At 38.6% G+C, this 24,706-nt stretch overlaps 1 protein-coding gene across 1 annotated transcript; it reads right to left on the bottom strand.

Annotated features, from left to right (window-relative positions):
• Positions 1-6,769: 6,769 nt before the first annotated feature.
• On the bottom strand, positions 6,770-7,552 carry LOC132619776 (uncharacterized). Its single transcript, XM_060334573.1, has one exon. The coding sequence runs from the start codon at positions 7,550-7,552 to the stop codon at positions 6,770-6,772; it is 783 nt and encodes a 260-aa protein (XP_060190556.1).
• Positions 7,553-24,706: the final 17,154 nt, after the last annotated feature.

The following is a 24,706-nucleotide window of genomic DNA, read 5'->3' as shown; positions in this document are numbered from 1 at the left end:
TTTTTTCCGAAAAGGAAGTCATGATTTGGGCTTGTGGCGTGTGTCTATGTGTTTCTAAGGAATCTTGGTGCGAAGGACAGCCTTGGATGGCATGGAAGAAAGATTAGTAGAATAAGAATATTTTACCGGTACAGAATGGGCAATGGTTTGTGGCTACATCTAAAGGATTGTTTTGTTTAGGGTGATATGTGTGGAACCAATCGATTGCGTATATAGGTAGGGTTATAAACAAATCAGGAAATTTCAGCGGACTCAGTTCTTATATTCGAGGATCGGCTGTGAAAGGAATTTCGGTTATGAACAAATATAAATTGAGTCTTGAGCTAAGTTAAAAGTAGTTTTAACTGATAAAGTCTAAAAGAGGTACTATCAGCGTATTTCCTTGCCTATGGAGGCTTCATGATGCTTATAACAGAGATTCTTTGGTTACCGTCAGCTTTCATACTCTTCTTTATTATTTGAGGACGAACGATTGTTTAATTGGTATCTGATGTAACAATCCGTTTGGTTGTTTAGGCGATTTTACCCCTGTTGACCTTTTTCCTAGTCTCTTTAGAGTGTATTTGACTTGTGGGGATGGGTAGCTCAGTTCCTGAGGTAATCAGGTGAGTTCACATTGATTTTGAGGGATTTAGAAGCTTGTAAGTTGAATAAGTGAAAAAGTGTTGCATTAGTTGACTTTTAAGTAAATGAGTCTTTTTGGGATTTTTGTCGGTTCTAATAGGTCTGGAAGGTTGATTATAATGTAGAGTGGATGTAAGGGCTCATAGATGAGTTGGTATGCTCGGTTATGTCGTAGGCTAATGGGGGCTAGTGGTTTTGACTAATAAAAATGACTCTAGTGATGGGCAAGTGTGAAGTTTTAGTACTCAGGGGGTTATAGGGAATCCCATCTAATCTTGCACAAGGGGTGTGGACAGTATATCTGGTGTAAGACTCGGCTAGTTCCTGCAATCCTGGTGTTACGACTCGCTGTAGTTGATCGGATGAGAGAGATAGTCGCACGATTTGTTAGAGGTGTTCTGGTTCGGCAATTGAGGCAAGAGGTGGTGGTTTGGTGAATTGTATCGAGAATGATTGATTCTTGTTAGAATAACCAGGATTGATTTGTAATTTCTGGTGAGAAGCAAATTTTAGGTGACCGACATGTTAAGATTTATGGAAAGGTGTCTTGCGTTGTACCAAGATGGGTAATTTCGTAGCACTCTTCAATGGGCGAGCTAGAGTTGTCTAACGAGAAGGAATCATGGGAATCTCTATAATTTGAAAGCTAGAGTTATATTTTCGAGGTGAGACCACATTCATGGTAATGGATTATATTGTAAGTGTTACTAACTAGATAGCATGGTGGAGTAGTTCAGATATTAAAGACTTGGGAGTAGTGGGCGAGGCTTAGTGCATAGATTGCAAGATTTGGTATTTTCGGAATAGTTAAGGTTATATCAAGGTGTTACAATTGCAGATTCGATGGTTAAGGGTGTATCAAATGAGGCCGCAGCTTTTGCGCTGGGATGGTCGAAGTTGTGGGCAATTTAAGAGGAAGCACGAGGAGAATTCGATGTATTTAGGGTTCATGGGATTCTATCAAATTTGTGTATCGAGTGAAAGCTGAGAAACATGAATATTGTAATCATAAGGTATAGTTCTTCGGTACTAAGTTTATGACTTGGATAGAATTCAGTCTTTGGAGTCGAGATGACGCCACATGGTCGATTATTCATGAGAAAAGAGATAGAAGAGGTTACCGTAGATGTATGGAAGGCTTACTATGTAATTTATGGGGTCTCACGATTGTTTGGTTATGAGAAAAGGATTAGAATCGGTCGCCACATAAGCATGAAAGGACTGTGATTGGTTTCATGAAGGTTTGGAGTCGGTTCGGGTGACCATTGGTGATATTCGGGATGTTGTGCATTTATTCCGGGTGATGAATTGTTCATTTAGAGCTAGGGGACTAAGTATATTATCATAAGGACTTATGGGCATCTTTAGCTTCGTAATCTAATGTAGATTAACAAATTGTTAGACTTTGATCGTTCGAAAGCTATTCTGAAGGGAAAGGCTCTAGAGGATTAGTTCGTGGAACCTCTTCGGCCTTCGAGGTAGGTTATGGCTTACTTATGTCTAGACATCAGTTAGCAAACCGTATATTTATAGTAGTTATTGACGGGGAAAGCATGATAGGCCTTCGGGCATGGTGTGGAGTTGTATTCCAATTAGGTTGGTTTGTCAGCTGTTATGTGGGCTTGTCACCATATTTGTGGTATTCATGTATTTGATGTGGTTATCTTTGTCACTTGATATCTCACTTATGTCACTTATCTTATGAAATAAGGAAGGATACTACGGATGACTTATGTTTGAATTATATTTCATGGCAATTCCTTATGGATCCTACAATATGTGATATTGATGAGGTTGTTTCATGCATGGTATGCATTCCATATTTGATGCGACATTGGATTGATATGATTGCTATTGAAATGATGATTAGTGAGAGAGTGGAGCCTCTGAGATCTTTGTCGGAGAGTGTAAAAGAGAGAGAGAGAGTGCTCGTGATCTGAGGACATTTTCGGAGCGAGAGAGTGGTCGTGATCTGAGGTTGTTACCGGAGCAGAGAGAGTGCTCGTGATCCGAGGTATATTCAGGTGAGAGTGGTACATAGACTTTACGGGTCCCCCATGACTCATCGCTATGAGGCATTGTCCTTAGCATATGTGCGCGGTATGGAGAAGAGGCCTGGGGTGGGGGCAGGGGGGCATTGCATCTCATTCCACATCATCGCATGGTACATTTCCTCATTGATTTCTTGGATTGATGATTATTGCGTTGTTGCCTGTTTGCGAGGATTTGCTTAATCATTTGATGGACTTGTAGATTAGAGACATCACCTAGGCTTTCAACTTGAGGTTATTCAGATCAATTGTGTTCATCATTACTGTGAGATTTACTTTAATAATGATTGTATCTGTGCTTGACTGCTTATCTTCTCTACTTGTTAATTTATGTCTATTTATATGCGTGAGCTAATCGTTGTCGGCCTATGATACCTACGAGTACTAGTGTTGTACTCATACTACTCTTGCTGCACTTTTTGTTGAGTACAAAGTTAGTCTAGGGTTCCATTCGCGACCTCGCGAGTGATCTCGAGGCCTTCTTGTCAGAGATTTAGGATGAGCCATTGGCCGGATCCTGCAGCCCGTATTTCCCTCCATTGCTATTTTTTCTTTCGATTTCACAGGCAGACTTATTTTTTTTTAAAACAAATTTATCAGGAGACATGGCCCCCTGATGTTTTATTAATAATGATCAAGTTCAACAGCAAAAGCTGAAAATAAAATAAATGATGCTCACCATCTTGGAGTATACATACTCAAAGATAGTTTTACACTTTGTAATCAGAAAATAACAAGTGAACTGCTCCATATTCAAGCAGGCTGAATCTTCCTTGTTTTGATCCTTAGTGATGGAATTTGTGTCGTGTCTAAATTTAGTATCTTCCTTCCTAGTACTGGCAGTGATTCAAAGCTAGTGTATTCTAGCTGATTCTATACTTCAAGTGCTGCATTTGCTAGGAAATCTGCCAGCTGATTTCCTTCTCCAAATGTGTGCAAAAATTGTACATGCAGCTGTTCCATTATTTGTTGAATCTGCTCTACTTTTTCCACAATTTGCCAAGGGATCTTCCAAACATCTTGCAATATGTTTTTCAGTACCAATGAGTCAGTTTCCAATGTAACATTCTGCATGTTATTAGCTAAACAATATTTTATAGTTTCCTGGATAGCTATTGTTTCTGCCATCATGTTTGAGGCCAAGCCAATCTGCTTGGCCTGAGCATAAACAAGATTTCCTCTGTCATTTCTGAGGCAAAATCCATATGAGCTGATTCCTGGATTACCATGAGAAGCTCCATCTGTATTACACTTCAATCCATACTGTGGCATTTTCCATATAACCTTGCAGTAATGCAGTTTTGGCTTGTAGTTGCTCAACAGGTCTATAATAGCAGGCCAGTCTGGTGGAATTCTGCAGAACCAAGGATATTTCACTCTGATCAGGTGATGTACTGTTTGTTGAACCTGGTATACCATTCTGCTATATGATCTATTTTTGCCATGTTTGATTGAGTTTCTTGTTTTCCAGATCTCCCACTTAATGATGGCTGGCATGGCTTGAAATATCCCTTGTAACTTTGAAGGTGCATTGGCTTTCCACCATAAAATAATGATCGGCTGCAAATGAAGACCTTCTATATTAAAACCTGCACAAGAAACAAACTGTTTCCAAAGCTTGAAAGCTATTGGAGAAGTTAGAAAAAGATGGGACATGGTTTCCTGCTTATGCTCTTGACAGCACCAGCATCTTGAGACAATATTGATATGCATTCTCTTAAGGTTGTCATCAGTTGCTATGCACCTCTTCCAAACTCTCTATAAAAAGAAGCTTATTTTAATGGGCAGTCCCTTCCAATATATATATGTATAAGCTTCAAGACTATCTTGCTTTAGTCTAGTTTCCTCCCATGCACTTTTGACTGTAAATTTTCCATTTGTTTTACCCATCCACCAAGCTTTATAATTATCAGCTTGAATCAGCTTTGGACTAATGGTATCTTGTATGCATTCCACAGTTTCTTCAGCAAGAAATTTCTGTAATTTTGGCAAATTCCACTCCCCATTAGATATAAATTCCTTTACCTCTATCTCCTCATCAATGGCCAACTCATTATCAACAAAGTACAAAGCACCTTGTTTTGTCCAGTTATCAAACCAGAAGCTAGAAGTACCTCCTTTCAATTGCCACCATATCTGATGTTCTATATCATCTCTCACTGCCACCAGTTTCTTCCACACATTTGATGCTCATTTGGCCTGTGCTATAACTGGATGCAACTTCTTGCAATACTTGTTACCCATGAAAGCTCCCCATAAAGAAATGTTAGTTCTAAAATTCCACCAAAGTTTTGCAAAAAAGGCTTTGGATATATCATGCAGTGATCTAAAGCCAGGACCACCTTCACACTTTGGCAAACACATTTTATCCCAAGCCACCTAGTGCTTGCCTTTAACACCTGCAGTATTACTCCAAAAGAACTTGGCAAAGATCTCATGTAATTGGTCTATAGCACCTTTTAGTGGATTCATTACAGATAATAAATAGACTGGCATTGTCTGTAGAATATGTGCAATCAATATGTACCTTCCACCAAAAGATAACAGCCTGTCTTGCCAAGACGTCACTCTATTCATCAGATTTTCATAATAGACAATTTTCCTTCTACCATAGAATACAGGACATCCCAGACATGTAAAAGGAAAAGAGCCTTTCCTCATACCAGTTTTCCTTTTAACTAACCACAGCTACTGGTGCTTTCTCATGGACATAGAAGGAGCTCTTATCATTGTTAACCAGCTGACTAGATGTCTTCCCATAGTCCCTCAAAATCTTCATCATCTTATTCAATGACACAGGATCAACTGAGCAAAAAAGTATGGTATCATCAGCATATGATAAATGGTTAATCTGAGGGCTCCATTTTGGCATGCCATATCCTTTAAAAGCAGCATCTTCATGTAAACTATTTAGTTTTCTGGCCAAGACTTCAGCTGCTATGATGAAAAGAGTTGGTGACAAGGGGTCACCCTGCTTCAAGCCTCTAGCAGAGTGAAAGAATCCATGAGATTGACCATTTACTAGAACTGAATACCAATCTCCGTACAATGTCTACAATCACCTCTGAGAAGCCAAATTGCCTCAAAACCTTTGTTAGAAAGATCCACGAGACCCTATCATAAGCCTTAGCCATGTTAAGCTTCCCCACCACATTGTGCAGTTTGTTTCTCTTGTTTATGTCTCTAATAATCTCTTGTGCTGACAACACATTCTCCACAATGCTCCTACCTTTTACAAAACCAGTTTGAGTGTTAGAAATAATGCCAGGCACTACTGTCACAATCCTCTCATGCAAGACTCTGGAGATGATCTTGTTAGCAAAAGTGCTAAGGCTTGTTGGTCTCAAGTTTGTAAATGTATTGACCACTTCCCTCTTAGGAATTAGGACAAGATTGGTGTGAGTTATGAATCTAGGCAACTCTTGCCCACAAAAGAATGCTCTAACTATTTTAGTGACATCTTCCCCTATTATATGCCAACAGAGCTGGAAAAAATGGCCTGAAAAACCATCAGGACCACTTGTACTGTCACCATTCAGACCATAGACTGCTAGCTTGACCTCTTCATTACTAGGGAAAACAGTAAGTGATTCATTTTGTTCTGTAGAGATTAGAGCAGGAATCTCTTTCAACATCTCATAATCAGTTCTTATAGCCAGCTCTCTAAACTGATCCTGATAAAATGTAACTGCTTCCTCCCCTATATCATCATTAGAAGAAATCCAATCCCCTTGACTATTTTGGATCCTCTGCAATGCCAATTTCTTCCTTCTTCCTTTGACATAGGAGTGAAAGAACTTAGTATTTCTATCACCATCCTTGAAGCACCTCATACCAGACTTCTGCTTCCAATATTCTTCTTCAAGGTGCAAGTAGCTATTTAACTCAGCCTGAGCTTTATGTAAGTCTGTTATATTCAACATGGAAGGATTTAATTCAAACTGCAGTTCCTTCACCTTGATAGTATCTTCTATGGTTGAGATTTGCTGAAAAATATTGCCATATGTATCCTTACTCCATTTTGCCAAAGCCATTTTCACTTTTTTCATTTTAGCTTGAAATTCAAAGAAAGGATTTGCTGCAAAATCCAAGCACTAGTTGTCTTGAACCAAGTCCAAAATTTTTGGATGTTGAGACCAAAAATTTAGGAACTTAAAAGGCTTAACAACCACCTCCTCTTGTGTATCACACACAACATGGAAATGGGCATGATCAAATCCATGCCTTATAAGATGTGGGACTTCAGATGATGGGAAAAGATCCATGAACTCCTGATTTCCAAATACTCTATCAAGTCTTTTGAAAATGCAATCCTCTTCAGTTCTGCCATTCCACCAAGTATATCTACTACCAGAGTATTTCAATTCCATCAGACCACAGTTATTAACAAAGTGAGCAAAGTCAGCAGTTTCAGACAGATGAACAAGAAGAACCCCTACTTTCTCATTAGGTCTTAGAATTACATTAAAGTTTTTCCCTATTATCCATGGTCCTTGAATGTTCAGTGTAGCTTGGGCAATTGAATCCCACAACTCCAACCTTTCTATAGTAGTACATTTAGCATAGACAATAGTGACAAAAGTTTCTTGCTGCAAGTTGACATGAGTCATTTTAAGAGTCACATGCTGCACTGAATCCATAATAACCTGAGCTTGCCAATCATCAGTCAAAAAAATCCAAATCTTCTCTGACATATTAACCATTGAATTATGGATTCCTAACCTTCTCCTATAACTTTCAACTTCATCAGACCCATGGAAAGGTTCCATAAGTGCTATGAGTGAGTAGTGATGCCTCCTATTAAGCTCAATTAACCTCTCAAAAGAATTTTGAGTGTTGACTAATCTTATATTCCAAAATAGTACTTTATCAATCATTGATTATTGTAGGGTTTAGATTTACTACTCCTTGTTGTTACATGTAGTGGAACCATGTTGTTCTGCATAGTTTTCTTTCCACCACTCTTTAATGTATAAATGTGTTTGGGTGATAAATCCCTAACTAGCAACTTGATTGATGTTATGACCCATAGTTTCTTCCTTCTGCAAATCCTTGATATGAAGTAAAGAGCTATCTCTCTCTACTGTATCTGAACTTGAATTAATAGCTTGCAAACTTGGAATTCCTGGATCCATGATAGCATACTCATCCTTTTTGTTTGGGTCCTTCTCTTTATCTGGAGCTTTTCTTTTACTTATAACTTCTGCATCACCTTTTCCCGCATTTTCAGGCTAAAAAATATTCAAAGTGTCAGGTGCAAAATTAGTAGAAACTGAACAAGGTTCAGTGCAGCTTTCTACATCTTCCTCAATTATTCCTTTCTTACATGTTGAGTCCTGAAATATAATCATCTCTGAACCACCAACTGCTTCAAATTCCTGAACCATACTAGCATTGAGAGCATTATCCTGAGAGTACTCTACTTGCAGCTGCTCTAATTCTTTTCCTGTAACTTTTCCATTGGATGATATCTTTCCAAAGAAAGATTCCACCCATGCTTTTGCAGATTCCTTCTTTTTCTCCTGTGCTGATACCTACACTTGTTGGTTGTTATTATTGTTAGAATTCTCTTTTGGTTAATCTTTCACCTCTGTTGATTTCTTTATTGTTTGTTCACTAGGTAGCTTCTCAACTTGTAAAGATTCACCCTTGTCATCATTATTCTTCAATCCATCAGTCTGTACTTCCTCACTCTCATCCTCATTGTTCATTAGAGCATCAAACATGTTAGCAGTTGCTACCTCTTTATTAGCTCCTTTATCCTTGCATTGATAGTTATCAACTTTATGTTGATCTTCCTTGGCTTTCCATCCTTGTATAGGCTTGTTGTATCCACCCCTATATCTTCTCTTCTGATTCTTCTTCTCCTCATGTTTACCTCTAGCAGCAACAATCTCATTTTCACTAGGGATTTTCTCCATTTTACCTTCAGCTCTAGCCTCCAAAACCTTTTTGGATTGACTATCTTTGCAGCAACACCTTGTTCCTTCTCTGGTTCATGTTCTTCTTCTTTGGGATACAGTTCAGGATGAATAATAAAACAATCAGTCTCATTGTGACCTTGTAACTTACACCTATTACAATACTCAGGAAGATGATCATAATTAATCTTTATCCATTTATCAATTATCTCACCAGTGCCTTTCTTCCTTATGCCAATGTTGATTCTCTAAGGGAAATCACTAAGCAGATCAACTTCAACCTTTACCCTTGCACAGCTCGGTCTGGTTTGATTTTTTGTAGCCATGTCAACTTGTAGTGGCTTACCAACTGCTGAAGCCATTGAAAAAACTGCTTCCTTAACAAAATAGTTTGGTGGCAGATAAGGAAAGGAAATCCATGCAATTGCTATTGTAGTTTCTTCATTAGGATCAAACCACGGATCCCACTTCAATGTTCTCGCAGGGTACCACCAGTTCATGTGATTAATGTAGAATGCTACTTTTGACAAAAGGTTAACATAATCTTCTACCAAAGTTGGACGAAGCAAAACATATCTATTCCTCAATAATCTAATAGGACATTTCCCTTTCAATTCACATTGCTTTGGAATAAGTTTCCTAAGTTCTTTAATGTCAGGCCAACCATAGGAAAACTTTCCAACGATAGCATATTGTAGATTTTCATGTAAAATCATCTGCTCTATCTCTTCTTCATCCCACAAGACCCTAGGCTCTCCATGCATATACGTAACATGTTTTTGAGGTATAATAGGCATTGTAGTTTTAAGTTGCGGTGGTTTTAGGGTATTGGCATAGGATATTGGTAGCATAGGTGGTGTATTGGATGTTGATGGTGTCAAAGAAGGCTGGACAACCTCCGGTGGAGGCTGTCCAGTGGACAGAGTGGCCATAATGGCCGGGAAAAGTATGGGAAATAGTTAGGGTTTCGGCTAGGGTTAGGATTTCGCCTAGAGAGTATAAAAGCCAAATTTGACTTCACAGGCAGACTTATTTATGTTTTTCTAGACTATATTAAGTTTTCGGATGTTGTACAGTATTAGTGCTCTTGTACGAGTCCAGACCAGGTTTTGGGATGGTAGTTGTTATTTCCGCACTTTTGAATACGAATAGTAGTTCATATATATATATATATATATATATATATATATATATATATTTGTTGACTTAGTAAAATTTCTCTTTTGTTCGAAAAAACTTTTTTATTAATATGCTTAAGGGAAGGGTTCGCCTACCAGGGGGATAGTGTGGGTGCCCACATGACTCACGGGTTGGGTTGTGACAAGTGAAATTTCAGAAATATATAATTTGGTCACTTACATTGCAAAAAAAAATCCCAAAACTTACATTGCGAAGCTTTGGCCCAAAAACACTTTTATACTATCTTATACACTTATATACAAAAGACGGGTACATTATGCACATAGGTGTTTGAAAGTGTATAATGTGTAGGTACATACACTAAAAATATAATTATACAACATTATACACGAAAATACGCACGTATACACATTTATACACAATTATACAATATTGTATAAGTGGGTATAAACATAGATCATGACTGGTTTTGAATAAGAATTGGACTTTTATACAAGATAAATACATTATGTATATATGTGTATAAAAATGTATAATAGTGTATAAGAGGTGTGCATACACCCATATACTACTATTATACAATATTATACATTATTACACAAAAACTAACTCCAACACTACGAACGATGGAGCAGCAGCAGCCACCAGCCATCATCGGAGTTCTGTTATGTTATAGCCCGTACTTTGTACGTTCGGATATTTCGAGGTAGTCATGGAATGATGAGGGCAAGACCATTTTAAAAAAATATTTTAATGTACAAGTTGTTATGAATATTATTTATGAATATTATTAGTATGGAAATATTGAGAAAGGCTAAGGGTAAAAAGGGAAATTCGCAATATGGCTCATGGAAATATCGAGGAAGGCTAAGGGTAAATTTGGAATTTGGAAAATAAATTTTTATGAATTACAAAAAAAGAAGGGATAGTCTTGAATAAAAAGGCCAAGTGGGCCGTTTGTATGGAGTGGGCTTGACCCATAAGGAAGCTTAATACATAATTATAAAAGATGACAAGCTCATCACATTTTTCATCTTCAATTTAGAAAGTTCAAGAAACTTGAGGAGAAAGAAAAAAAGGAGAAGGCCTATTCGACCAAGGAAAAAAAAAATTGGGGTTCAAAAATTGATCAAGGAAAAATTATTTTCTTCTTGTATTCCAACCAATTGGAAGGTCCTCTTTAACATGGAGTGATTGTTGGAGCAATAAAACCATTTATTTGTGCAAGTTCACAACCTTAGCCAAGTCAAGAAGATGAGTGAAAAAGGTATGTATTCAATCTTCCTTTACATGTGTTATGGATGATTTATGAATGTTGAAGTATGTAGAAATGGATGGAATTCATGGTATATGTGTATGTGGATTGTGGTCGTGTAGGTGTGTGTGTTGTGTTGGAGTGATGAATTGATTTCATTTAGTATTTTGATTATTGTAGTTGTGGAATCCATGATGAAAATGAAGGTTGGATGAATTGAAATGAAGTTGTAATCGTTGAGAAATTATTGAAGAAGTTAGTGTGATATTAGTATGGTTTCTTATGTTTGCATGAATGATATTGTTAACGTGTGGTTGTCACATTTCATGAATATGGAAAAAGGGAAATGTGTTGTAATTGTTCTTGTTGAATTTGGAAGAATTCGGGTGGTGTATGTGTTGGTTGGGCCGTTTGAAATGTTGTGCGGGTTGTTGAAGTGTTCTTGAATATTGTTGAATGGTTTCGGATTAGTATTTGAATATGTGAACAATTATGAATGGAATATAAAGAAAATGTTGTTGAATTATGTGAAAGGAGCTACTAATGTTGGAATGTATTTTGAATTAATTGTTGGAATTGGAATCATGATTGTTGGTATTATTGTTGATAATTTGGCCGAGTTGAATTCTCGGATTGTTGATTGTTGATAAATTGGCCGAGTTAGATTCTCAGGGATGGTGTATTTACAGGGGAAATGCTGCCGAAATTTTGGTAGAATATAAATGAATTCATTTGAAAGACTTAGGCAAGTATATGTCGATGAATCTAATGATTATGTCAATTCTCTTGAATGTAGACTAGCAAGTTTGAACAAATAAGTGTAGCTAATTGGATGTGGGACAGGTATGTAAGGCTTACCCTTTCCTTTCTTTTGGCATGTCCTAGAGCAAGTAAGGTATGATACGTATCTTGAGGTAATTCTACTCTGTAATTCCGAGTTTGTTTATGATTTTACTTCTTTATGAAACAAGCAAATGACGTATGTGTATGATTTCAAAGGAATCTCCTATTCTTAGAGCCACTAGGATGGCTAATATTCTTGACTTCCGTAAGTGTTTCATATGGCTTTGATGCAAATCTATGATGTCCGAAGTTTGTTGATATGTTTCCAAATGGCATTCGAAAGATAATTAATATGACTAAAGCTTTGATTTTTCAAATGCTAGCACGTTCGATTATTCCATCGAGTCTTTGATATACTTTGATACGTGCATATGGTTCCAAAAGCTCTATTTGATTTGATCCATAACGATATCCGAAAGGTACTGGACATGATTATGACCTTGATTTTCCAAAAATGGCTTCTGAAACGCTTATAGAACGTTCTGTACTTCAAACGCTCATAACTTTCTTATGCTAAATCGGATTGACCCGAAACTTGTTTCTGAGCCTTCAGATGTCAATAAGTATACTTGTCTATCGAGTCTTGATTTGTGTGCATATGGTTTCTCACTACTCTGCTCGTGCACGCCTCAATGTATCTTTCACTGAGTCCCGGTCCAGGACACGGTATCGTGCGCATTCCTCTGCATCTTTCACTGAGTCCCGGGCCAGGACATGTTCTCGTGTGCACTCCCTTGCATTGTTCACCGAGTCCCTCATAGGCGGGCCGGGACACGTTATATGAATATGTATATGATGATGTGATGATACGGGGATGGCGGCCAGGATGGTATATGATAGCTCTATTCACCGAGACCCGCACTAGAGGGCCGGGACACGTTATATGTATATATGATACATAATGTTACATGCATGATTCTATCCACCGAGTCCCTCACTGGAGGGCCGGGACACGTTACATGCATATATGATATATGATTTTGGCATATGATGATTCTGTCACCGCGTCCCTCACGAGAGGGCCGGGATCTGTTACATGCGTATATACGATATATGATTCTGGCATACATGATTTGTGTTTGGAAAGTGAGCATTTTGGCATTCTGTACCTTCCGTACTTCTTCTGATATACGATATCGGCATACATGATCTGTGTCTGGAAACAAGTGTTCTGATATTCTGGATCTGTACTTTTTCTGACATGTGACCTCTGCATACATGATTTGTGATTAGAAAATAAGCGCTTTGGTAATCTGGATAATGTACTCACTCTTGTACTGTTTGTTTCGGTTATGGTTCTGTTTTCTGTATTTCATGCTTTACATACTCAGTACATATTCCGTACTGACCCCCTTTCTTCGGGGGTTGCGTTTCATGCCGCGCAGGTACACCCAAATGCGTTGAAGCTATTATAGAAGATGTTCCAGCGAAGTTGGCAAACTCCGTTTGCTCCTGGGGTGTTGCCGAGTCAGAGTATTATGCTATGATGTTTGTTCGGAGTTAGAGACTTTGCAGACAGAGTCGTGGGTATAGGATGTCAGTTTTGTAAGCGGCTCCATTAGCCGATGTGTCTTTATGTATGTTATGGATTCCATAAGACTACAAATTTAGTTTGATTCGAGAACGATAAAAGAAAGATTTGAAAGCTTACTATGTATTTTACTTTTATTTGATTTCAGAGTCCGAACAGATTATGTATGTATTAAGAGTCTGTGGGTTCGCTCGGCTCTGGATGTGGGGTCGGGTGCCCATCACACCCTAGGGAGATTAGGGTGTGACACGTTATCTCAGGCGAAAACCACCAGCCACCACCACCAGATCTGAGAGAGAGAGAGAGAGAGAGAGAGAGAGAGCAAGAGAGATTCTGGCCAAATCTGAGCCACTGCAGCAAAGGAGGCAGCCAGATTTGAGCCATCGTAGGCAGTTGGTGATGGATGAAAAGTCGTCGTCGTTGGAGAAATTAAGAGAGAAGAGGTGCGGCAAAGGGAGAGAGCAAGCGCGGAAGAGAGAGAGAGAGAGCACACGCAAGAGAGAGGAGGAGAAGGAGTGCGGAGAGAGAGAGAGAGAGAGAGAGAGAGAGCAGGAGGAGGAGGGAGTGAGTCATTTTTTGTAAGATTTAAAAATGTGGGTTAATTTTGGTAGCATTGTTACCCTAATTAACTTACATATTAACTTTTAATTGGTATAGTTATTTCCAAAAATGGGTAAAAATGGATATTTAGGGAAAAGTACATTGTATGTATATTTTTGAAAATAGTTACGCCACTTAGCCCATATTTTGTGTATAGACGCCTGATATTCAACATATTTATGTATAAACAACGCCTTTTATACTCCTTTATACAAGGCTGATACATTATGTATAATGCTTTCCCCCATGTATAATTTTGTATATTGGGCTACATGACGTAAATATTTTCAAAAGATGTATATTTTTGAAAAGGCAAATACATAAACAGGCCCTCAAACTTGGCTTCAGCTAGAAAGTATATATACCCTCAACGTTGGGTGTGCACAAGTAGGCACCTCAACTTGTCTCCACTTTGTCAGTTGAAGACTCCAACTTCCAAAATGATCATCTAGACACCTCCAAAATTTATGTGTCACGTCAGCATTTGTATTTACGTGTTCAACTTTATACAAGTTGAGGTGCCTACTTAAGCATACCAAAGTTGGAGGGCATACTTGCCGGCTTAGGCCAAGTTTGAGGGCCTAGGTATGTATTATGCCTTTGAAAAATAGCCCATATTTTAAGGTTAGGTATATAGCGTAAAAATCCCTTTGGATTTCCTCTCAAATCTAAATCTGTACGATACATTCTTATGCTTTCTAGTGAAAAAGAAACCGCTCACTTCTCTGTCAAACCCTAGACTGATCCTAAATTTTTCTTCATGACATATAATTTGAGGAATAACGATGTTTAAGGTTAATACCTAACCATCAGTGTTCGATATCCGTATTATAGAGCTTGACTAAATTTAAATTTATGACGAAAAAATCCACAGTAATAAAGCACCCCTAACAAAGGCAATATCATATCCCATAAGATTCCTTAACTATACATTTATTATAATGCAGCTACATAGTAGGGGTCATACAACCAAAGCCCTTTCTTTCAAAGATTACTAGGGTCTTTGGTTCATCACAATACAAGATACATAAAGTCAAGAGGAAAGATATATATGAGCATACAAATTTTACAGTAGACCTAATATATCCTAATACCCCACCTAGAAGCATATGTGACGAGCTCACTCATCTCTTCTTCGTTGATGTATCCATCTTCATTGATGTCTGCATGTCGAAAGGCTCTGCCAACTCTCCATCCAGAGAAGCTTAACCCAATTTCTTTAAATGCTAGTTTGAGCTCTTGTTTGCTGATTTTTCCATCTCCATTCTTGTCATATTTCTTGATAATTCCCTTTAGTTGCTCGTCAAAAAATGGAAGACTTGCACCTTTCCAAGGCATTTTTTATGCTATCCTCTCTATGTTAAGTAATATGAATAAGTTCTAACAAGAGCTACTTCCCATATATGAAGGCTTGCTTTAAGGTCATTATGGGCATAAGAAAAGTTTTAGTTGATCGTTTTTTCTTTCACTTAGAAATTTACTATAGAATTTATTCCTTTTCCTTTCAATTGGATGTTTTGGAATTCTTTATTATCCCTTTGGTAGCCAGGATAAGAATGGAGCATTATTCCAAACTATCATGGAACAGAGAACCAACAATTGTTAGAATAACTCTTTTTATTTCATCCGGATCTAAGTCACATATCAAGAGATTCTAATTTCTGAGTGGATATGCATGTCTATGTATGCTATGATGATATAGAGAAACACGAATGTCGTTTCTGAACCATTAAGGTGGTACAAGAATTTCACTATTTCAATTTTGCTAATCCTCGCTAACAGTGGCGTACGCATGATTTTTTGTAAGCGGTGACCACATTTAAAGAAGTGAAAAATAAATTAATTACTATAGTGACTTCATATTTTAGAAAAATAAATTCAAGCTGAATTAGAAATTTAAATATCAATTCAGATAAATCTTAGATAATTTTATAGAATCCAACTCATCAAAAGAAAACGATGAATGTTTTTAGGAAATTCCAACTAGAAAGAAAAAAATGAAAAAAATATTTAAAAACTTACATGTGAAAGAGCAACACACAACACCAAAAATTGCAAAGCAACTTTAATCTCCAATTGAAAATTATAAAAGAAAAGTGAGTAGTTTTTTGTAAAGTTAGGGTTTAAATTGCTTGAGTAATCCTATTTCACAATAATATTAAATTGTTTATTGACTGCTACAATGATAGATATTGCTGATTAAGTAAAGAGTAGAAGTTATAAATCTCATATTGGCAGCACTTTGAATAGAATGAAATAGGCTCAGTTGAATAAGTTTAGCTCTTCTTAGCAAGCCGTCAAGAGTTCAAATCCTTGTGGCTTCTTTATTCTTAGTAGGCGTTTGGACATGCGGTTTCAAATCATGGTTTGAAATCATGAGATGAAATTCGAGTTTGGACATGCATTTCATCTCATGGTTTCAAACCTCAATTAATCATCCAAAAAGACATGATTTGGGGTTTGAAACCATGGTTTCAATTTTTTTAAATATAAAATTTGACACATAAGTTTATATTTTGTAAAAAAAGACCCATAAGTTGGGAGATATTTTTAACAATTACTTCCATCAATCATTTACCAACCTCATTAACTTCTACTAACCGTTATTTATGTTCGCACCATGTGGGAGGATTATATTAAAGAGTATTACATTACTGTTCATATTAAATTTTCCTTTTTATTGAACTAAAATTGATGTTGTATTTTTTAGAAAGGCCTTCTAGTAGCGTATTAATTTTGTTATCAACTATGACTTGCTCATTTGTAAGATTGTATAAGAATTGGAAAACTTTTGATAGTTTTCACAACTTGTGTGGTTTTTATGTCTATAAAAGAAAATACAACTTAAGATATCCAAATTGCATGTCCAAACATGATTTCAAACTATGATTTGAAACCATGGTTTCAAACCATCTCCAAACGGCTCTTTAGAATAAGCCTAAAAATCTTATAAAAATATGCTAATCAACGGGATTGAACACAAGACCTTAAGGGGACTGTTGAAGTGCCACAACAGTGACCTACCAACGTTGTACTGCTAAGTGGTGTCATATCTTTAATATTTGTTCACATACTTTCTGCTGCATAATATTATACATATATAAATAAATAAATAATTCTGATGAAGCGGTGTCGGATGACACCCCTTAGATACACGTGGGTCCGCCCCTGCTTACTAACAGTGTAGTGACAAATAACTATGAATCAGAATAGGTCTAATTCAAGAGTTTAAGATGAGGGTTCGGCTCTGCTCCATTAGTCTTTGCTCAAGTAATTACCAATGCAACTTTAGATAGCTGACACGCGGACTTATAAACATGAAAGTTTGAGATTGCTTTCCTTTAAAATATTATGTTGACTTTTGAGTTCTATTTAATCTTTTGCAAAGAAAAAAGAAAATTCATTGTAAGAATTTTTATTAATTATGGAGTTTTTTGTCCATGAGAATTATTCACTTTTTTTTGTTTGATTTTTTTCACTTTATTTGAAAATCAGTGTTTGGCCATGAAAATTCAAATACAACTTGAAGTTGTATTTGAAATTTGGAAAACACCTCAAAGCATGTTTTCACTTTTTTCCATCTCAATCTTTTATTTTTATTTTTCAAATTTGCCCTAAATTTTTATTTTTATGAAAACAACCCCATTTTAACTTGATCAAGTGTGCCACTGGTTTGGGTTGCGGGGCGGGTCGAGTCGGATATTTTAATTGAATTTTTATTTATTAGATAGAATAAACAAAGAGTAAAAATACATATTAATTATGATATTTGAATTAGTGAAGCAACTTTTTTTGCACATAAAAAAAATATAGGATCCAATTTATGACATTATGTGATTATGAATTATGAGATATTACTCTTTTAGAGTAGATTTAGTTATATGTTTCAAGTAAATTAATCAAGTGGGGTGGTTTTGCTAGTATTTAGAAATTGAGGGTATAAATCATATTTCATTTTTTTAAGGAGAAGTACATCCAAACAACCAAATATTCTTTGCAGAAAGCATAACCAAACACAACTTCATCTTTAACTACAACTTCAAAGATTCCAAACAAAGTGAAAACTATTGATTTCTATGGCTAAACGCCTATTGAGTTCCTTAGAAACGGTTAAATTCTTGGATAATGCATAATTGTTTTTGAAGAAAGCTATATATATAACTTGATTACATATAAAGTTCATTATTTTCTTAAAAGGTATATGACTTGGTAGTGTTATGCTGGAACATAATCACTCTAATATGTGCCTGGAAGTATATTTTTCACATATATAAGAAAAAACCCGACAAACAACAAAAATCAAAGAGATGAAAAATAGGCTTAATTGGTTTAATTTGATTTCAATAATTGAAAAATCGATTTATGTAACAAGTCATTATAGTCTTTTCGGCATTTTCGTCCGTTCCCAAGCATTGATTAGCTCATTGTTGACTCGAGGGGACTGTTGGCATGCTTCCCGAGGTGTCCAGACCGGATTCGGGCAACCTTTGTGAAATATAGGCTCAAAGTTAAAAATAGTTGACCCGAAGATGACTTTTGGGTAAACGAAACTTTTCAGAATTCCGTCAATTTCGAAAGGTCTGGATGGTCGTTTAGAACTTGGGTGTGTATTTGGTTCGATTCCCAATGCACTCGGAGGCATTTTGGGACTTGGGTTGGGAAATTTGAATTAAGGCATCAGGGGTTGACTCCGTCTACGAGACCTCCATTGGGAATTTTGAGGCCACGGACTTGTTCGTAGCGCGTTTTTATGTGTGTCTATGTGTATGGTATATAAGCAGATGGCCTCGGAAACTAGTCGGAAAATTGGATCAAATTGTGAAACTTGGGAAGTGTTCTGGTGTCTGGTGCCCGCTATGGCGGCACCTGCACCGTGGCAGCGGTACCGCTGGAGCAGTAACCCTGCCGCTGTAGCGGCCCAAGCGTTTTAGGCTTGACCACTGAAGCGGTCAAGTGACTGCTGAAGCGGCGCCGCTAGGGCGGTCCCAGTGCTGCTAAAGAGGGTGACAGGCAGTTTGTTAAATTAATTAAGTGTTAAAAGCCCTTAGACCCTAGTTATGTTACACCTCGGAAATTTTTCCGTACTTGTGTGATGAATAGAACAATGAAGGGCTTGAGTGTATGATGTTTAACTAAGTCGGGAATGGCTAATTATGAATTTTTAGAAATAAGAAGGTTGCGGAAGATTTTCAGCTCAGTGGTCGTAAAGGGAACTATACGGCCCGTAAAGTGATTTACGGACCGTATAGTGCAATCGTCCTCCAGCTGTCCAAAAATTTCAAGTTCTGTCAAAGTGTTGAAATGGCTAAAAACGACTTGGAGGACGACCCGTAAACTGGTTTACGGACCGTAAACCTCGGTCATAAACCACCAAGTCCCTTAGCCAAACTCTCTGTTTTTGAAATGCTTAAAAACGATCGCGGAGGACAGACCGTAAACCACAATACGGTCCGTAAACTGTGGTTTACGACCACTGTTCATCCCGACGAGAATTCATTAAACATCAGTTTTGAGTTATTAAAAAGGGACTTAAGCCTCATTTCATTTCATTTTTTCTTCCATACAACTCAAGAATGCTCTAGAAATCTTCAAATATTTCCTCCATAAGAATTCAAGAGAATCAAAGGGAACATCAAGATCAACACCACTAAATTCAATGAAGAACACATCAAAGGAACATCTAAGTCAAGAAATCCTTAAAAGGGTGGAACTAGGGTTTTGGCTAAGTGAAGTATCTCAACTCAAGGCCTGTTCCATCATCATTTAAGGTATGTTTCATGACTATACCACGTGATTCAAGGTATTGGAAGGCTTAGATACTTAAAATGTAGAAGAATATAGGAATGGGTCATTATTGAGTGACTAGTGACATAAATGAATGATAGTGGAATTGAATCATGAATGTTGAAGTGTTGTGAGTACAAATACGATATAAATGATGTTTATAATGTGAAACAAGTAGTAAATGCACGAAAGCACTAAGGTGAGCTATAGGGAGAAATATGGGAAAATTGGAGGAAAATGGTGGATTTTGCTAATGGTGCATAAATGATGATTTTGATTGTGATATTGCGAATAGCATTGTGAATGTTTGGGGTAGATATAGAACATGGGAAAAGTAATATAAACGAAGGAAGTATTGCCCAAATTTTGCTAGAACTAGAGATCCGTTCTTATATTTGATTAACTAATGTAATACGAATTCTCTCATGAAGGTGACGATGTGGTATCGAAAGAGAATAAGTGGACAACAACGTAGCTAAACGACAAGGTATGTGAGGCTAGTCCTTCCTTTCCAATGGCATGAATCTTATAGTCCGAATTACCATCTTTCCATGAGCTCCTACATTCCAAAAAAGTTAAATTCCTATATGAGATAAGTTATACGATATGATGATACTAGGATGATAATGATGTTAGTCCTTGCCTACACTCACCTTATGTACTAGTCCTTTCAAGGTGAGGCAGAGTGTCCGTAATTGCTCCATAAAGTAATCGGGGGGTCACGACCTTACGTCACCCCGATAGAGTAAAGTTGTTCTCAAACCTTACGCATGTTCTATGATAAGATAAGTATTTTACAACGAGTACATTATTATGATTATTTTATGATAAGCATGGCATGAGCATTGCATAACGGGCCTAGTTGGCCGGGCAGACACCGCTTCGGCGGGCGACGATACGGATACACCACGACCTTCGGGCGTGGGCAGACACCACTAGTGGGCGGCATGAGATGGTACCCCGGACGCGGGAGGCCTGGACGCGGGCTTATATTATTGATTATCACATCGTTCCGACATGGGCGGGCAACTTGCATATGACGCATACATGTTACGATGATAAGTATGAGTAAGACAGCATTCATTACTCCATTTGTGATTATCGGTCAGATCCATATGCTTTATATTGATGCTCTCATTATATTATTGATGCCTTTTGTTCATTGTTCATGCCTCTCATACTCAGTACAATATTCGTACTGACGTCCCTTATTTGGACGCTGTGTTCATGCCCACAGGTAGACAGAGAGGCGAGCTTGATCTAGATACTTAGGAGCTGTCAGCTGTTGAGAGCACTCCATCGTTCGGAGGTGCTTATGATTTCTCTTTTGGTACATATGTGCATATATATTTTTGGGCACGACGGAGTCTTGTTCCGTCTATGTATTCATTATGACAGTAGAGGCTCGTAGATACGTAGTGTGGGTCAGGTGGTCTCAAAAGATGCTATTATTATATATATATTATTTTGATGGCCGAGAGACATATGTATATAAAGTACTTATGTTTTGATACAAATTATGTTTCCTATACTTTCATGCGTAAAACTGGCAAAAGATCATTAAATGAGTAAAATGAGTAGTAGAGTGAGCGGTGCTCGGTATCTAGCTCCGGGTACCCGTCGCGGCCCCTAGTTGGGTCGTGACAAAAGTGGTATCAAAGCAGTTCCTCCGAGGAAGTGTCTACGAGCCGTGTCTAGTAGAGTCTTATTTATGGTGTGTTGCGCGCCACATCAATAAACAAGAGGCTACAGGGCATTTAGGAAAATGACCATCTTTCTTTTTACTAGATCGTGCGATAGAGCCATGCATAGGATTTTATCCTCCCCTAAAAGTGCGTTGTGATTTCAGAATGCCGCCGAAAGGAAAAGCTACAGCTGCTCGGAAAGACAATGCTACGACGAAGAAGCGGGCAGAAAGGGAGCCTCCGGCGAATGTAGAGGAAAGTGAATCAAAGAATGAGGCCTCGCCTAATGTAGGAGAGCAGGGAGGAGCCTTAGTCCCAATTCCTCCGTCAGTTGCTTCGGGTCAACAGGTATCTGAGGCCATACATTTATTGACGCAGTTGGTTGCCGCTCAGGCACAACGACAGAATGCGGGTCTAAGTGATCGATCGGCCAGTACGAGAGCCCGTGATTTCTTGACTTTAAATCCTCCGGAATGTTTCGGGTCGAAGCCGGATGAGGACCCCCAAGGCTTTGTTGATGAGATGTTGAGGACGCTGAAACTTATGCATGCTTCTGAGACCGAATCGGTAGAGTTGGCCTCTTATAGACTCCGCGATGTGGCGGTACTATGGTACAAAAATTGGATGATATCAAGAGGAGAGAATGCACCACCTCCCGTTTGGCAAGAATTTGTGGATGCCTTTATTCGTCATTACTTGCCGCCTGAGGTCCGCTGAGCTAGAGCGGACAGGTTCTTGAATTTAAAGAAAGGAACTATGAGTGCCCGAGAGTATAGTATGCAGTTTAATTCTCTGGCCAGGTATGCCCCGACTATGGTGGCTGATATGGGCGATCGGGTTTATAGATTTGTGAGTGGTTTGGGGCCACATTTATTTAGAGATTGCTTGACAGCCTCCTTGCAAGACGGGATGGATATTTCCCGAATACAGGCACATGCTCAGAACCTGGAGGAACGACAACGGCAGCAAAGAAGTGATCGGCATAATGACCGAAGGCAAGGTAAGAGAGCTAGATCTATGGGGGCAAGCAGTGAGTATAGAGGGGGATCGAGATAGATGCATTCTAGGCACTCAGGTCAGTCAGCGACAAGTGCGCCTCCCCAGTTCTCAGATAGGATATTTGATCGTTGTTTTTAATCAGGGCAGGGCTAGAGCTCGAGGGCCTCAGATTTTCAGTTCAAGGGAGATTTTAGCCAGAGGAGACCACCAGTACCGCGGTGTAGCTAGTGCGGTAAATTACATTCTGGACAGTGTCGTCAGGGTACCGATGCTTGTTATGCATGCGGGCAAGTTGGTCACATGATGAGGGATTGCTATTCGGTGAGAGATAGAGTAGGGACTCAGCCCACAGGTTCAGCAGCGGGTTCTTCTTCGGTGCGTCCGACACCACAGACTTCTCAGACTACAGCAGGTAGAGGCAGAGGCAGAGGCAGAGGGGGAGTATCTACTTCAGGAGCTGTTCAGCCCCGCGTATATGCTTTGGCAGGGCGACAAGATCTTGAATCCTCCCCGGATGTTGTCACAGGTACCTTGACTATATTTTCCCGTGAGGTATATGCTTTGATTGATCCGGGTTCTACTTTCTCTTATGTTACCCCGTGTGTTGCTAACTGTATCGGGGTGGAACCCGAGCCGATTAAACCTTTCGAGGTGTTCACCCCGGTTGGTGATCTCGTAATAGCGAGGCAAGTATATAAGAATTGTGTAGTCGTTATATGTGACCGACAAACAAGGGACAATTTGATTGAACTGGAAATGATAGACTTCAACGTAATAATGGGTATGGATTGGTTAGCGTCGTGTTACGCAAATGTTGATTGCCGAACGAAAATAGTTCGATTCCAGTTTCCGGGAGAGCCCGTACTTGAATGGAAGGGTAACACAGCATCCCCTAAGGGTAGGTTTATTTCCTACCTCAAGGCGAGAAAGATGATAGCCAAGGGATATATTTATCATCTAGTTCGGGTTCATGATACGGAGGCAAGGCCACCAGTTTTCCAATCTGTCCCGGTAGTAAATGAATTTCCAGATGTATTCCCGGATGAACTTCCAGGTCTTCCTCCAGAAAGGGAAATCGACTTTGCTATCGATGTATTACCAGACACCGAGCCTATATCTATTCCCCCTTATCGAATGGCTCCGGCAGAACTGAAAGCGCTAAAAGCACAGCTAAAAGATTTACTTGAGAAGGGGTTTATAAGACCCAATTCATCGTCGTGGGGAGCGCCAGTCTTGTTCGTAAAGAAGAAAGACGGATCTCTATTGACTACAGGCAGCTGAATAAGGTGACAATAAAGAATAAATATCCTCTTCTCAGAATCGATGATTTGTTTGATCAGTTACAGGGCGCTAAGTGGTTTTCCAAGATAGATCTGAGATCGGGTTATCATCAGGTGAGAATTAGAGAAGCAGATATCCCTATGACCGCCTTCAGGACAAGATATGGTCACTATGAGTTCCGAGTGATGTCGTTTGGATTGAAAAATGCCCCGGCGGTGTTCATGAATTTAATGAATAATGTGTTCAGGCCATTTTTGGATTTCTTCGTGATAGTATTTATCGACGATATTATGGTATATTCTCGCACAGAGTCAGAACATGCAGACCACCTAAGAATTGTTCTTGGCGTTCTCCAAGCCCGAGAATTATATGCGAAGTTCTCAAAGTGCGAGTTTTGGCTAAATTCTGTGGCATTTCTAGGCCATGTTATTTCCGATGATGGCATCTGAGTCGACACTCAGAAAATAGAAGATGTGAAGACTTGGCCAAGGCCTACGACGCCTACAGAAGTTCGTAGTTTTCTGGGTTTGGCAGGTTATTATCGAAGATTCGTAGAGGGCTTTTCATCTATTTCAGCCCCATTAACGAAGCTAACCCAGAAGTCAGCAAAATTTCAGTGGAATGATGCTTGTGAGCATAGTTTTCGAGAGCTAAAAGATAGATTGAACTCAGCTCCAGTGTTAACACTTCCAGAAGGGCCGGATGGTTATGTCGTGTATTGTGACGCTTTCGGTGTGGGACTAGGATGTGTGCTGATGCAGCATGGCAAGGTTATTGCATATGCTTCGAGACAGTTGCGGAAACATGAACATAATTATCTGACTCATGATCTCGAATTGGCTGCGGTTATTCATGCCTTAAAGATATGGAGGCATTATCTATACGGTGTGCACGTCGATATCTATACAGATCACAAAAGTCTTCATCATATTTTTAAGCAGAAGGAGTTGAACCTACGGCAGAGGCGGTGGTTGGAATTGTTGAAGGATTGT

This window comes from Lycium barbarum, chromosome 11 (genome assembly GCF_019175385.1).
Source record: "Lycium barbarum isolate Lr01 chromosome 11, ASM1917538v2, whole genome shotgun sequence".
Lineage (NCBI taxonomy): Eukaryota > Viridiplantae > Streptophyta > Magnoliopsida > Solanales > Solanaceae > Lycium > Lycium barbarum.
Note: the sequence above shows the minus strand (reverse complement) of the source record. Positions and strands in the feature narration are given on the sequence as shown.

What these genes read in the sequence shown, in the direction of transcription:
- LOC132619776 (XM_060334573.1), bottom strand. Translation starts at nt 7,552, where the DNA reads ATGATTGATAAAGTACTATTTTGGAATATAAGATTAGTCAACACTCAA.